General features: G+C 39.6%; 1 protein-coding gene across 1 annotated transcript; it reads left to right on the top strand.

Moving 5' to 3' along the window:
- Positions 1-398: 398 nt before the first annotated feature.
- On the top strand, positions 399-13,773 carry cunh16orf87 (chromosome unknown C16orf87 homolog). The gene is made up of 4 exons (XM_036584455.1): positions 399-717; positions 2,719-2,815; positions 7,491-7,670; positions 11,356-13,773. The coding sequence occupies exons 1-4, from the start codon at positions 652-654 to the stop codon at positions 11,472-11,474; spliced, it is 462 nt and encodes a 153-aa protein (XP_036440348.1). The 5' UTR covers positions 399-651; the 3' UTR covers positions 11,475-13,773.
- The last annotated feature ends 1,818 nt before the right edge of the window (positions 13,774-15,591 follow it).

Below are 15,591 nucleotides of genomic sequence, written 5' to 3'. Positions count from 1 at the left end.
AAATAAATATGTTTATGAAAAATACTAAGATTTTTTAATTAATAATATTACAATTCAGGATATTAGATATTATATACATAAATACAGTATCTCTAAAAGTGTGATGCCAAAATAAATTACCTTCTCATTCTTCAAAATCCATGTAAGATTGATTCATTAAAACAGGTGTGTTTTGAAATGTAATGCTTCATTTATTCATTCATTCATTCATTCATTCATTCACTCATTCACTCATTCATTCATTCATTCATTCATTCATTCACTCATTCATTCATTCACTCACTCATTTACTTCCCCTATTCTTGTTGTACCTCTTTGATAGTTGGCTGCCAACATTCACCTAAAAGAGCCGATTTAAAGAGCCGACTCGTTGACGAACGACTCGTGTGCTCAGTGCGCATGCGCAGAGGAGGAGAATGGAAAAGCGAATGGAGTTTTCAGTTCGGATGGACAGAGTGTGAGTGAGTGAGTGTGTGTGAGTGTGAGTGTGTGGAGCTGGTGTTAGTGCGGTGTATGAGTGTGTGTGAGAGAGAAGGAGAGAGAGAGAGTGTGTGTGTGTGATGAGCCTGTAGTTGGAGTAAAGCCTGCAACACACACACACGCGCACAGCGAGGGGAGCGCGAGCGGTTCTTCAGGACTGGACTTTTAATCATGTCTACAAATAAAGTCAAGAAAGTGAAAATGGCCACTAAATCGTGTCCGGAATGTGACCAACAGGTGAGACTGATATTATTATTATTATTAAAATAATTCACATGAATCGACACTGATATCAGCGGTAATGCGGGTCTGGGGGGTTCGGGGGGGGGGTCGAGCTGCTGAAGTTGAGCTGCTGTTTCCACAAAGCGAACAGACCGAACTTCAGGCTCTCCCAGCGGCTCCACCGCATCAGCCACACGGCGAGGCTGGAGTTCAGTCTGTTCACCAGCTTATTATTCGAATTCTCCCGTTCCACCTTAAACGGAGCGGCAGTTATTATAACGCCTCAGGCGCCAGCCTGTAACTGCTGCACCATTTAAGGTGGAACGGGGGAATTCGAATAGGAAGCCAACTTCAGCCTCGTAAGCACTCGTGATGTGATATGAATATGCGGTGTATCCGCGCTGTGTTAGGCCTGCATTTCATCTGTATTCAGTGTGTACTGCCTCTGCGTTAGAGCCACTCAGCAGCGGAGTCAGTCTGTCTGTCTGTCTGTCTGTCTGCCTGTCTGTGTGCTGCTGTATGATATTATAAGGCTTTACTATGACACATACGGGTCTTTGGAGCGTCTGCTCTTTGTTTGAGTCTAATTATAGCTGATGGAGAAAAAGTGCTGCTCTGAATTATAATTCAGACTCGTTTGAACTGAATGGCGACACTGCTCGGCTCCTTTCACAGCTCTGAGAGAAGCAACTGATATTTACATTAGAGCCGCGTCATCAGGAGCAGAATCAGCTCTTATACTATGTGCAGATGGCAGCATTGCTTAGTGTTAGTGTGTGTGTGTGTGTGTGTGTGTGTGTGTGTGTGTGTGTATGTATGTACGTGTATGTATATATATATATATATATATAATTTATGTATATAGCACTTTTCATGCCGGTGTCAGTTCAAAGTGCTTTACAGACAGGAGATCAAATATAGTTATACAAGAAATTATAAGTATTTATTTAGAATCAGAAGAAAATTACACAGATCAAATTAAGATAAAGAGCCGTAGATTTTGCTGAAGCGCTGAGTTAAAGAGCTGCGTTTACAGATGTTTATTAAAAGTGAGCTCTGAGCTCGACTGTCTAATAAAAGCTGAACTGAACTCCACAGTTTAGAAGCAGAAGTGAAAGAGTCTCTCCATGTTTTCTGTGTTTTTATATATATATATATATATATATATATATATATATATATATATATATATATATATATAAATAAAACACATAAATATAGACATGTATGTTTGTAAGTAGTGAAATATGTGCATGTAGTCACTGTCAGATCAAACTGTATCTTTGTCAGATTTAATTTTATTTATTATTATTATTACACATTATGAAAACATGCCAGAAAGCCTTTGAATTGATCAGTAGAAAAGGGTTCTTTCATTAGCGTCTGTTCAAAGTTAGAACGTTTTTCCTCCTTGCTTTCAGGACAAAGCCTTGCATCTCCAAAAAGGAGCCAAATTCATTTTTCCGAGTAATTTTAGAGCATTTCTGTTCCTCCGTTCGTCATGAAATGAAGCAGCTGGTACTTTCAAATTATTCTGACAAAATTAAACATCCAGCAGGGATATTTAAAGTCAATGGGCCTCATTTACCGATATCTTTGTCTTTTCCGTAAATGTGTCCTTAAGAAAAAGTCTACGTCAGACTTATGACGTGTTCTTAATGCGCAGAACTGTTCTCACAAGAACAAACCCCAGATAAGAGAACATTGGTGAACATCAGAGTCTTCGTAAAAACTGCGTAAGAAATTTCTTCTTAAGAACAGACGTTGGTGAATGAGGCCTGGTGTTGTAAAAGAACCTCGTACGCTGATAGTTTCCACAGTAGAAGTAAAAAACAGCGTCTACTGTAATAACATTTGAATCAAAGACTGTATAAAACATTGAAAAATGCCGAAACCATGGCGATACAAGGTTTGGTTCAGACTTCATCTGTGGGGAAATATAATGGCAGTGCGTATACCCATACAGCATTGCGTGTTCTAATCCTCGTTCTGTCTGTGTCTTTCTCTCCTCCTCAGATTCCCGTAGCCTGTAAGTCCTGCCCGTGTGGCTACGTCTTCATCAGCCGAAAGCTTCTCAATGCGAAGCTGAGCGAGAGGTCGCCCCCTGGTTTAGGTAAAGGCCTTAACTTCCCGTTTGACCGTGTCGGCTGCCTCCGTCTCAGACGTTTCTGTTTGTTTTTGCTTGTGTTTGGTTGAAGAATGTGGTTCTGCAGCTGAAACCGCAACATCGACTTTATATGTACAGCCTTTATTGTGAAATATCAGCCTGGGTGTAGCTGTACCCCTTATGTTCCTTCACAAACAGGAAGAAATACTGAATTAATTCTCGAAAAGCCTGCACTAAATTGGCAACATGAGGGCGAATAACAGCAGTCGCTTTCTGCCACCTCTGCTGCACTTAGTCTGTCCAAACAGCTCATTCTGGGAAGTTCACAACACTATAAGCTCAATTATCTCTCTAAAAGAAGGGACTCCTATCTGCACCACTGCCAGTGGGACTGAAATACAGTGTAAATAAATGTACACTGCATTAATTCATCTGACGCAACACTTTGCCTCCAGAACGAGAAGCTGTAATGCTGTTGCGGGAGGTGAATAGCGTTATGAGTGCTGAGTAAGTTTATTTACCCTTAATATTAGCCCCATTGGCTGCGTGTGCAGATAGAAATCCCTTATATAAACAGTAGAGTGCTGTTTAAACCTATGGAGGCGAATCAGACGCAACGTTATGCCGTCAGCAGGAATAAACTGGAGGAAGCTGAGCTGAGTGGCTCAGTAGTGCAATAGTGTCTGGCTAAAATTGCTGTTTGCTCGAGTGAGTAGAGTAGAGTGGAGTAGAGTTGAGTGGAGCGGGGGGGCCGGGGGGGGGGATGGGCTCACTAATTCCTGTCTGAAAAGCTTTACTCCCCCACCGCCCTCCCTCCTCCATATCAGATGTACCATTTAGTGCTCGTAAGCCTCATCAACCTCAGAATAAGTCACTCTTAAACGTGTTTATAGGAGCTTCTGCTCGTGATTCGGGCTTTATTCGGCACATTGTGCTGAATGTGAGTTTCAGACGTTTTTTCGGAGAAAGGTCACACTTTAAAGTGCAGCTTGGCGGAAAATTGAATATGAGTGTTATGTAAGCGATGAGAGAGCAGCTTGTTTTGTAATGAGCTTGTTTAACCTGGTGAGATTAGACCAGGGGGCATATGAGAGCACAGCACGTTCACCGGTCACTCAGAACTGTGTTGTGCTTTTGTGAGCTCAGTATACAGTATTTCTCTATTTGTTGTTGTTGTTGTTGTTTTTTTGTATCTATGCAGCTATTTCTCCTCAGCCGCCCCCCCCTTTTCAGGAATATGTAACCCACCAGTGGGAAAAGCATGTAAAGACTATGTATTTGCATTATTCTGTTTACTTTCGCGGCATATTTTTGGCATTGTGTCGCTTAACCGCTGGGTGTGCTGCATGGCTGGAAGCTATGAATGGAATGCTTAACACAGACTCTCTTTGTATGGCTGCGGCAAAGTCTAATAAACTGCATAGTGAATTCTAAACGTCTTATTTCATATATATAAAGTCTGAGAAATGCAGAGAAGAATATCTTCATCAATTAAAACCTTCACATGCAGTTAGAACAGCTCGGTCAACTTAAAGAGCTCATATCTTGCTTTTTTTCTTGGATTTGTTTTTTCGCCCCAGGGCTGTCTGTGTGGGTTCATTTACTAAAATCAGTCATGATTTATCTTAACATGACCATTTTCCAACCCCTAAAATCGAACAGGCAGTGTTTGTTACTATAGCTTTAAGACTGATGTATGTAAATGAGCTCTGTTCTGATTGGCCGCCTTGTTTTCTGCCTCATTCAGAATGCAGTTCAGGCTGAAACAAAACCCTCATTAATGCGCTGTAAATTGAGTAGGGGAACATATGTAAATGTATTGGTTTTGGTGACATCACAGAAACTGAATTCAAAACAGGCTGCGAGTTTCCATTTATGGACAGTGGGTTGAATAACTTCAGCGCCGTTTACACCCTACATTAAACTCTTTCCTCCAAAAAAAAGCACAGAAAGACGTGTTTCCTCATGATATGGGCTCTTTCCGTTTTGCAGAATGCAGAGAAATAATCTCATTAGCGTATGAAGGTACAGCTCACATCACTGTGATCTTTCATGGTGGCTGAAATCTGTTGTTCTTCTCCTCTAGAAGGAAATAACTGCTGAAAAAAGCCCTCGAAGAGGCCGAAAACAGCCTGGGCTATTTATTCACAAAGCTCAGAATAATGTTGCACAATTTTTAAATAGGTCAGCCTTTTATTTAGGCTGCTCTGTCCTTGCTCTGTTTCACATCCTGTTCAGATGAAATATTGATTTAGAGCCTGTTTGACTGAATTATTTAGGATATTTTATTCACAAAGTTCATGCATTGTTATTAGAAACATTAAACATAATTAGCTATTATCTCCGCCATGATAAAGCGGCTGATCAGAGAGTACTTAGTGTGTGTGAACGGATGTTTTATCTGTATTTTAGAGAAGTCAGACCTAAATGTTGACAGAACGCCTAACTGTGTGATTAGTGGAGTGAAATTAGTCAGCAGTGAAATCGTTTGCAGAACAGAGCCATTCTTGTCAGGGCAGGTTATTGACAGTAATGGATTCCTGAGCTAGTGCAGCCATACGTAGGCGCGGGGGGTTGGGGGGGGAGAGGGAGGGGGCGGGGGGAGAGGGAGGGGGCGGGGGGAATAACACCAAACTGTAATAAACCTCCAGCTTTTTCATCTATACAGTATCTACAGATTTAAAGGGCCCGTACGCTACATTACCCTGTATTTTCTGTTCTTCTCTCTGAGGTCCTTTTCTGACATTTGTGCACCAAAAACAGTTCTGGCTCATTTCTACATGACTCCTCTTTCATCCCTTAGAAGTGTCATTACAGTGGCCCTAAGACTGATATATGCAAATGAGCTCCACTGTAACTCTTTCAAAAGCAGTTTAGGCTGAAATACTTAACTTTAATGTAAATGGGTTGGGCTGAACTGCTGTAAGCCAAGTAGGTGGATATGTCTGAATGCATTGTATTTTGTGACGTCACAAAAACAGAATTCAATCCTATAAAGTAACGTTTAAAACATTAATAAAATTAAACACAGAGAAGTGTGATTGGCAGTAATTGTTGTGGCGACAGTAAAATAGGGAGTACTGATTTAAAAAAAAAAAAAAGAAATATGCAAATATATATCATGGTATTTTTAAACATTAGTAACAGTAACATTATACACATTTTAATAGAAACGGGATTTACAGAAAAACCTGTTTCGAATTAGTTTGAAATTGTTAAATAAACATTAAGACTTTAAGAAAATATGTTTACTTATCCTCGAATAAGAAAAACAGTTCAATTAAATATATTCATTTGCGTTTTAAGGTGGTTGCTTTGTAAGGTTGTGATATAAATTTCACAGTAATGTAAGTTTAATTGATTTGTGAAATTTTACAGTTGAAGTCCCTCCTTCATTAGTGGCTGTGAAGCGGTGGTCTCACTCTCTGTCTGCGGTGACTGCGGTGTCTGCTGTCGACAGGCTCTGGCTCTGTAGTGCATTCTCCAGCGTTCTCGCTCATTTTACACCTACCGCCCCCCTGAGAGCCGGACACAGGGTTGCCAGGTCCTTCGCTGTCTGGTGTTCGCTCTGAGCATGAAGGGCTCTATAAATAACCCTCCTCAGAGCAGCTCAGGTCTCATGCGCTAATGAGCATCTCAACACTAATTAGAGCGGCCTTTAAAAAGTGATGCCTGCCATTTCTCTCTCTGTCTGTCTCTCTGTCTCTCTCTCTTTTGTGTTGTAGATGTGGGGAGGGTGTTGGGGGTAATGTGAGAACAGGCGAGGAGGGCGATTGTTTGGGTTGTAAGGTTGAAAGGTCATGTTGTGTCTGTATGTTTGTGTTTTAATTAGCCTTAATTTAATTTTTTTACTTTTAATTATTTATCTTTTGGGAGTGAAGCCATAAAAGAACCACTTCTGGTTCCCTAAAGAACATTGCAGAGGATGGGTCTTTCAAGAACGCTATTTTGTAAATGAGATATCAGAGTGTGAACAAAGTGTAAAGAACCTCAGTGTGGTGTAAAGGTTCTACACTAATCAAGGTTGTTTCCTAGAACTAGACATTTTCTAGTTCTTTAAAAAACCCTTTAATGAATCGTCCTTTGGAGAATTATTTTTGTCCTTTTAAAGAACCCTCACATGCTATAAAGGTTCTTCACTGATTAAGGTTCTTTTCCTCTAACTGGGCAACGTGCAGTGGACGCTTCTTCAGCACCACTTTTGTAAATTATATATGAACTTTCTGAAATTTTGAAGGATCTTAATGAAATGTAAAGGATCTTCACCAATCGAGTTTTTCCTAGAAATGTACGTTCTTTAAAAATAAAGGTTCCAAAATGGGTTCTTTCAAAAGGTGCCACAGAGGAATCAGTTTCTCTGTTTTGATAGATTCTTTAAGGAACAGTTTGTTTTGTAAATGAAATGTGTTTGAGGTTTAAAGAACATTCAGGTTATCTAAATCTTGAACACCAGTTAAAGTGAACGCTCTTAAAAATAAAAGCCACAGAGGAACCACTTCATCTTCCCTAAAGACCTTTTTAATGGCTGTGTAAAGAACCTCTCTTTAATCGGTAAAGGTTTATACCAATTAGTTTTTTTTTCCTAGAAGCCAAAAAACGTTTGGGTACTTTTATTTTATGCAGGCTTTTATTATGTATAGTATGCGCCTTTCATTGAGATTTCTCTGTGATCTTCCTTTAGATAAACTGGATGCGAAAAGAAGACGGACAGAAAGAATAAGAAAGGAGAAGATCAACTTAACGTCCACCAGTGATATGGAAAACAGGAGGCGGTCCCGAACCAACAGCCAATCGGATCCGATCCGGAGAGGGCGGGGCAGACCAAAGACTGTTGGTCTGAAGAAGCAGGAAGAGGAGAAAGGTAAATACCTCGAAAAGCAGTGGATTGTGTTCTGTTACACAGCGATGGGTGAAAGTCAGAGACCACACGAGTATTTTTTAATTTCCAGTCAAAATAGTCATTAAAAACATTTTTCAGCATCAGAAAAAAAGCAGAAAGCAAATATTTTAAAGAACATTAACTAAACTAAATATAATATCATAGTGTTCAGTGTTCAGTGAGTCACTCTTCCTCTTCATTCCAGCCTCTATTCCTTTCAGGAGACTCACTTTCAGTGACTCAAGTTCAGTCTTAGAAGCTGGTTGATCATTTCCTGAAGTAATCAAACACATTCAGTGGTGTTGAGGTCAGGACTCTGGGGTGGTCAGTCCATCGTTCAGCTTCTTTGTTTGATGTGTCCGTCTCCTTTTCTCAGTGAAGTTCTTCTTGAACAGCTACACATCCTTTCAGACCCACAGCGCTGAGTCGTCTTCTCACAGTGGAAGGATGGACAGAAACACGTGTGGATGTTTTCAGATCTGAAGCAGCTTGATTTTCTCCTCTCTCTCAGAGATGAAAGCTTTAAGTGCTGTTTATCTGATGGGGGGCAGTTTTGGTGACTACCAGCTCTTCTGGGTGGTTGTTAGGAGCAGAGATGGGTGGTGTGGTAAAACTGTAATCACGATACATTATGAAGTTGTCATGATGTGTTACTGTATATATGTTTTCTATATATGTTGGAAAATACAAAGTAGTGCCACTATAAACTATAAATACAGCAATTTATATCACCATTTCACACACTGCACTGAATTCAGCTAAACAGGACTAATAATGCTCTCTTTGTTGTCTAACATGCAGTTGGGAAGTGTCTTTTAATGTAGACAGTACTGCTGATATCCACAGTATGCTCAAAAAAGTATTTTTGGACATATTTTGATGTAATTTATCATCATAATGATGATAAATATTTCCATATTGCCCTATTAGAAACTCCTTCTCCTTCCTGCTGCCAGTGGTTGGTTTCATATCTACTTTCCTCAGAAACATTTACTGAAAATGAACAGCTTGTATTGATCGGCTGTTTTGAGTGGAAATTAATCAAATAAAGCACGGTCTCTGACTTTTGCTCAGCGCTGCATGAGGTTGTTTAGCTATGCAGAATGACCTCATATTATAGGAAATATGCTTTTCAGTCATTCTTCCCTTTACCTTTTGATTTAAACTGAATGATTAGCAATTTCATTACTCTCTGTCCCTCAAGCAGAGCTGCTCATGCACTCATTCATACACGCTGTGATTCATCTCGCTGGGTTTGACGGTTTCATTATGGTTCTCTTTGTAGCTGATTCAATACCCTGAACGTTTTCTGGCTGTAGTGAGTGTCGTTTCTGTTTTTCTCTCTTTTTCTTCAGCACCTACCAACACTGCAGTCATTCTCTCCTCTTTGAGTCATCCAAGCAGAACTGGTCATTTTCCACGTCTCAGTTTTAAAATGATTCTCAGCTCAGCTGTCAGTGAGCCTGCTCAGGGGAGCGGCTGAGGAACGTTCTAGATGCTAAACATCCAAACAGGCTTCATAATTGGCTTTTCACTGAATCTTTGCTACGTGCATCTTTAGACAAGCGAATCGAGCAACGTGTGTATCGTGTTCTGTGTTGGATCAGCCTAAATCGAGCTGGGCTGTGTGATGATATTTATTGTCATCTTGATAAATGACATCACCGTATGTCACATTAAGCTGTTCTGAGCTTATTGTGGATATCAGCAGTACTTCAAATCACTTTCAACTGCATATTTGATTAAAAAGAGAGCATAATTAGTCCTGTTTAGTTGGATTTAGTGCAGCACAGTGTGTGTAATGTTCAGTACGAGTCACTGGATTTATTGCTGTTGATAGTATTTTTAAAATGTGGCACTACTTTCGTCTGTTCTAATTTACCAGATATCGGAAAATCGGTCTTCCTGAAGTTTTATGATATTATATTTTGCCGTATCACTCACCTCTGAGCATAAAACATTAGATGGCTTCATCTCCGTCTGAGCAGAGAGACAGTAGGAAACTGTTTCAGCGTTTTTCAGTCAGGCTGCATTTGTGTTGTAGATGATTGATTACGCTTCACTCACGGCCGAGGAAAGCATAGCTGCTTTGGAAGTTCCTGTATAGACGAAGTGTTTTCGTTATCATGATAAATTACTTCACAAGAAGCTTTTCTGAGCACGTTATTAGTGTCAATAATTCCATGACAATCATCTGCATGTTTCATTAAAAAGTAGGGCCGTTAAAATTAGCAACAAACCATGTCAGTCTAAAAAAATGTATTGTGGCTCTTTTATTGTTATTCTTCTTATTATTATTAATTATAAATATATTTAAAATGTATTTTATACATTTGTGTATTTTATTTTATTTTAAAGTATAATTACTGTTTGCTGAGCTGAATGTGTTGGGGGGTCATAATGTAGTGGGGGGGGGCATAAAATATTCATTATGTTTCATAGCAATTGTGCACTAAAGTTTTCAGATAATGCAACTGTCTTCTTTGTTTAGGATGTAGTAACTTATTTTTACTTAGAAAATAAACAGAACATTTAATGGGGTTGTTCAAACTTGTGCATATGACTAAAAATTGGAGCTGTAGTGATTCACAAAATTTATTCAGGTTATATATTTTTCGCTGCTGCAAAATAAGGAGTGGCTGATTTTGTTTTTGTTTTTTTTCCAATTTCAGTTTATGAGAACAGTCAGTCTTATAAAAATACATTTTTTTTTTTGTAAAAAACTTTGCACAGCAGCAGTTTCTGTTCAGCCAAACCACAGAGATAGTATCTATTTTTCTAGGCTGATCAGAGCAAAGATAATGTTACTGAAACATGGTAAGGGGTCTGTTTTGTGGGCAGTGAAGTTGATTTAATTTTTGGATGTTTCACCACGAAATAAAATAAACCTCTACAAATTACATGGCAAGTGGCAATCATCGGGGTCCAAGCACTGGACGCCATTGTGGAGCCGGGAAGAAACAAATGATTGGTACAGTTTTTAAAATGGCCTCTATTTATAATAGATGTAGGGTCTCAAAGAGAGAGACCCCTGCCAGATTTCTTACACATTGACCTTTTGGTAAGCAACAAAAAAATGTCAAAATACCTTGAAAAATGTACAGTTTTTTGGACACGACTTCAACATGAACTCGAACCAAATAATTCCACAGCAATTACAGAATGCATGAATTGTCTCAGAATGCATGAACATGTGGTTCTGAAATAATGAATTGTACTAGTTTGTTTGACAGTATTTTTAAATGTAGCACAACTGACGTATCTTTCCACTTATTAAAGCTTGTGATGCTACATTTTGCCACATTGTCCACCCCTACCATCAGCTCCTCTGATGTAAAGGAAAGGTTTCTCTACCGCCTTAGTTGAAATCAGATAGAGCAGCGGGTGTCAAACTCAGTTCCTGGTGGTTTAATCATGGCAGACCGTAGCTCTGCAGAGAGACACTCTGAATTTAGTGAAGGCTTTGCTCATTAGTTTGAGTTGAATCAGGTCTGTTTATTGAGGCCGAACGCTAAACTCTGTGGAATCTGACACGTGTGGTCTGCAGGGAGCTTTTGAATGCATTGCATTGCCATTTGTCATTGTTTTGTGTGGCTTTGAAATGTGCTTTTAGTCTTCCTTCCACTTTTAGTGATCTGTTCCTGTGGCATTGTGCTCTCTCTTTTAGAAAAACAGGAAAAGGAGGTCGACATTTATGCCAACCTGTCAGACGAGAAGGCTTTTGTTTTCTCCGTGGCCTTGGCTGAGATCAACCGCAAGATCCTGGGCCAGAGACTCATCCTGTAGGGGGGAGGGGCTAAAGTGAATGATTGACGGGCAGAAATCAGGACTCCTGCATGGACCTATAGGTGACCTTTGTGCCAGAGAGAGGAAGGGGAGGGGCTCTGGGACCCAGGAGGGCTTTGGACTGTCAGCGGGACGCTGTCGGGCAGGCAGGTGTTTGGAGTCACGTGGAGGCGCCTGGTCTGCATATTTGGAGGAGGGAGAACTGACTGTATTCTGAAAAATACGATTCTGAACATGGACAGTTTTAGGAATCTTATCTATTTATCATTAAAATCAGATTTTATGGAATGTGTTAAAGGATAGGTGTCTCTTTTTGTTGTTCTTTGGATCCTTTTGAAGGGGAATTCCTCTGATGGTTTCTGCATAATGTAGAATGTCTGCATAATAAGGTGTGGTTCGGTGTGAAATGTGGTGGCGATGGGAACCAGGAGTCGCCATGACAACACAAATATAGACATTTTATTTAGTCATAGTGTTGATAATGGCAAAATAATGGTAAATCCAAAAAAAGGGGTGTGTGCTTCACTGCCTCCTGGATGTAACTGTTCACGTTTTAAAAAGTACATTTTAGGTCAAGACTTTCTCAAAACTATCCTAAAACAGTGTCTCAGTCATCAGGCAGTGAATTCATAACCTCTTCATTTAGTAACTTTCTGTGTGGGAGCTTTTAGAGGTGGACGTCTGGTTCCTATCACCACCACTGTGAACAGTTCTGACTCATTAAGTTTCTCTAGAACTAGAACATTTTTCACACCAAACCACTCTGAACGACTCATCCAAGCCATTTAAGTGTTCAGAAATTTTTAAAAATCTGCGGAATTCCCCTTCAGCTGCATTTTGTCATGAGTGGCAGGTTCCTGTTCACCCAAGAACGTTTATTTCAGTGAGGTTTTCTGAAACAGCAAAGTGGTTACAGGTGTGAACAAAACTCCTTATAAGTATTAGAGCTTGACCGATACATTGGTTGGCTGATAATATCGGCTCATTGTTTTAGCAGTATCGGCAAAAACGTTGCAGATAGCACGTCATTAATTACTGACTTTTTTGGTCATGACATCACCAGCATTCAAACTCTTGATCTCCTGATGATATTCAGACTTTAGTATGAAAACCATGTTATAACATACACAGCCTTTTCCTTACGAGGAGATCAAAACAGCCTAAAATACGGTGATCGTGCCCTGCAGGAGATTTTACACATCATATGTCTTTATTTATTAGCATCACACACACAGACTCAAAACGAAGGATGTTTAGGTCTCAAATAATCTCAAAATCAACATCACACTGATGAAGATGAGATGCTCATAGTAGATAATTCACTCACATCCTCAGAGACGCTCCCTCAACAAGTTTACACTGAGTTCTCTCTGATTCTCTTTCAGTCATCAGATTCATCCTCTCAGGGAAGGGGTTGTTCTGCATGTTGCATGTAATTACCCATTTCCACCAGAGAGGCCTCCAAATCCCCAAAAACATACATAGTGTAGCTTTAAATGAGCTATTTATTTGAGATTAAGAAGACAGTCAATAATCAGTCAGCAAAGCACTCTTTTGCTAAAACTATTCGAGTATAACATATAAATATAAATTATCTGGGCCGATATTATTGATTATTTGATTTGTAGTCTCTTAAAATTGGCATTGGCCTCAAATTTATTGGTCAAGCCCTAACAAATATACCGAGTTTGACCCTGAAGTGCTCCAAAATCATTAAAATAAGCGTTTAGGGTGGGACTAGCAGCAGGTTCAAATGTGAAAGATCAAGATTACCTTCAGAAGTACTGAGTCTGCAGATTAAGGTTTTCCCAGTCATTGTCCTAAACGTTCAGGGCCTGTTTTCCTGGTCTTGGATTAGTAGCATTACTGATGGTGGTCCATCACTGAAAAGCCTAAGTAGCTTAATCTGCGTCCAGGAAACCGACCCTCAGACTGTTTGTTGGGAGGAGGAGTTCACCAAAAAGGGTCGTTTTTTTTGTATAAAGCTGTGGCCCAGCTGATCAGATGGTCGGTACTGTATCTGCCGCTTCAAGCTCACTGTAAGCTGATCTACGTTGTTTATTTTGAAGTGCCAGTGAGCCATTCTGTTTCAGGAGCGCTGCTTATCAAAGGGGGGGCTCTGAAACTAATGCCTGCTTAGTGCTTATTTATTACCTCTCCCACCATAATTTAAGTGCATATTTTGTTATTTTTCTCCATTTTTTTTTTCCACAATTTTTGTTTCACAAATGGTAAAAGCATACATGTGTAATAATCACTCTGTTCAGTATTATATTATTAAACGTCCTCTGCAAGTTTAGCTCATGTGTTTCAGAGGAACCTTAATTACAGCTGTCCTTCATCTGTCTATTCTAAGGTGCTTAAAAGAAGACATTTAAGGCAGAACAGTGTCCTCTCGCTTCAGTTATTACTGGCCCTAAAGCTTCTCTGTGAAAGCTCTACTTCCCTCTCTGACTCAGTCTCATTCAAACGTCACTTCTCAGTTAAAGCCCAGTGGAACATTATGACTCGAAGCTGTTCAGCTGAATGTGTTGCTTATGACTTAGAATAGTAATTTCATAGTGGGTTGCAGAGCTGAGTCTGCTGAGCTTTTCCTGTTCTGTTTTTTTATTAGCTTTGGAAATTGATTTATTACATTATTGTGTTTTTAAATGAAAAATAAGGTGATATAACAGAGGTGGACGTGTGACGTTTCACATTTCGGCCACTAAAAATGCTAAATCCATGGGCCGAGTGGTCACCTTGGAGATTTTTTTTGCGTTCTTTCCCCATTTTAAGGGACGTGTTCGGTCAGACGTCAGACTATGTCGGAATTTATTACGTGTGACCGCTGTGAAAGTGAGCGTGGTGCTGTTAAAGGGCCAATATCCTACATTTTTCTTGTATGTTATTTCTTGTATGAGGTCCATTTCTGATGTTTATGCACCAAAAACAAATTTAAACACACTGTTTTTGTTACTTTGCTTTAAGACTGATATATGTAAATGATCTCTGTTTTGATTGGCTGCTCTGTGTTATCTTACCCAAGAAGCAGTCCAGGCCGAACTTCAAAGTGAATGGGTGGGGCTAAACTGCCATTGGCAAAATAGATAGATATGTAAATGCACTGGTCTTAGTGACATCACAAAAACCGTTCACTCAACAGGATGTTTTTGCAGCTTATTTTTCAGATATGGGCTGTGTGGGCTGCAGAGTGAACAGCACATTTTGAAACTTTGTTTGAAAACCTTTATCAAACTCTTGTTTCAGGAAGGTGAGGAGGTTGTTTTTCCACAGTGCCGGCCCTTTAAATGAGCTGCTGCTACGCAGAGAGAATTTCACTGCAGTGGCTAAACAGCGTCTAATGAAATAACCCAGATCAGATGACATCAGGACTGGAGAGGACCACCACAGTCACCACAACATGCTCTTATTATGGAAAGATTTTACTGATTTTCCTACACCAAGCCCCACCTCACTGTTTTTTAGAACCAAAGCTTTCTCACTCATTGCAAAAACAAGGTATATATGATAAACGTTTCCATTTTTATGGCCACAAATTCTAGATTTTGGCCACAAGATTAATTGGCTTAGTGGCTGGTGCAGATTTTTAAATGCCTCTCAGCTCCTGATGTAGGTTGTAGACCTCCATACGCTTTGGCAAAGGAATCATCATAAGGCTCACAATGTGGGAAAATGAATTTTCCTTATTTTTATTATTATTTTTCTTAATAAAAGAGTTTGATGGTATATAAATACTGTTAAAGTGTCAAAATGCACCGTTCACTCCTCTGTACAGTTCCTCTATAAGGAAACTAAGCAGCAAAAACAGCCTGTTTTGAATTCACTGTTTTTGTGATGTCATTTAAGCCATCTCATTTACATATATACATATATCCACCTGTACAGCGGTTCAGCCCCACCCATTCATGCTCAAGTTATAAGGAGTGTTTCAGCCTAAACTGCTTTTTGACTGAAGTGCAATACAGGGCAGCCAATCAGAACTGAACTCATTTACATATACCAGTCTTAAAGGTACAGTAACAAAAACAGTCTGTTTAGTTCTCAGGGATAAACAGAGGTTTGGAAAATCATGTAGAAATGAATTATGACTGTTTTTGGTACATGAACCCACACA

Source organism: Colossoma macropomum, unplaced genomic scaffold (genome assembly GCF_904425465.1).
Source record: "Colossoma macropomum unplaced genomic scaffold, Colossoma_macropomum, whole genome shotgun sequence".
NCBI classification, from domain to species: Eukaryota; Metazoa; Chordata; class Actinopteri; order Characiformes; family Serrasalmidae; genus Colossoma; species Colossoma macropomum.
This window is presented reverse-complemented; position numbering and strand designations above follow the sequence as displayed.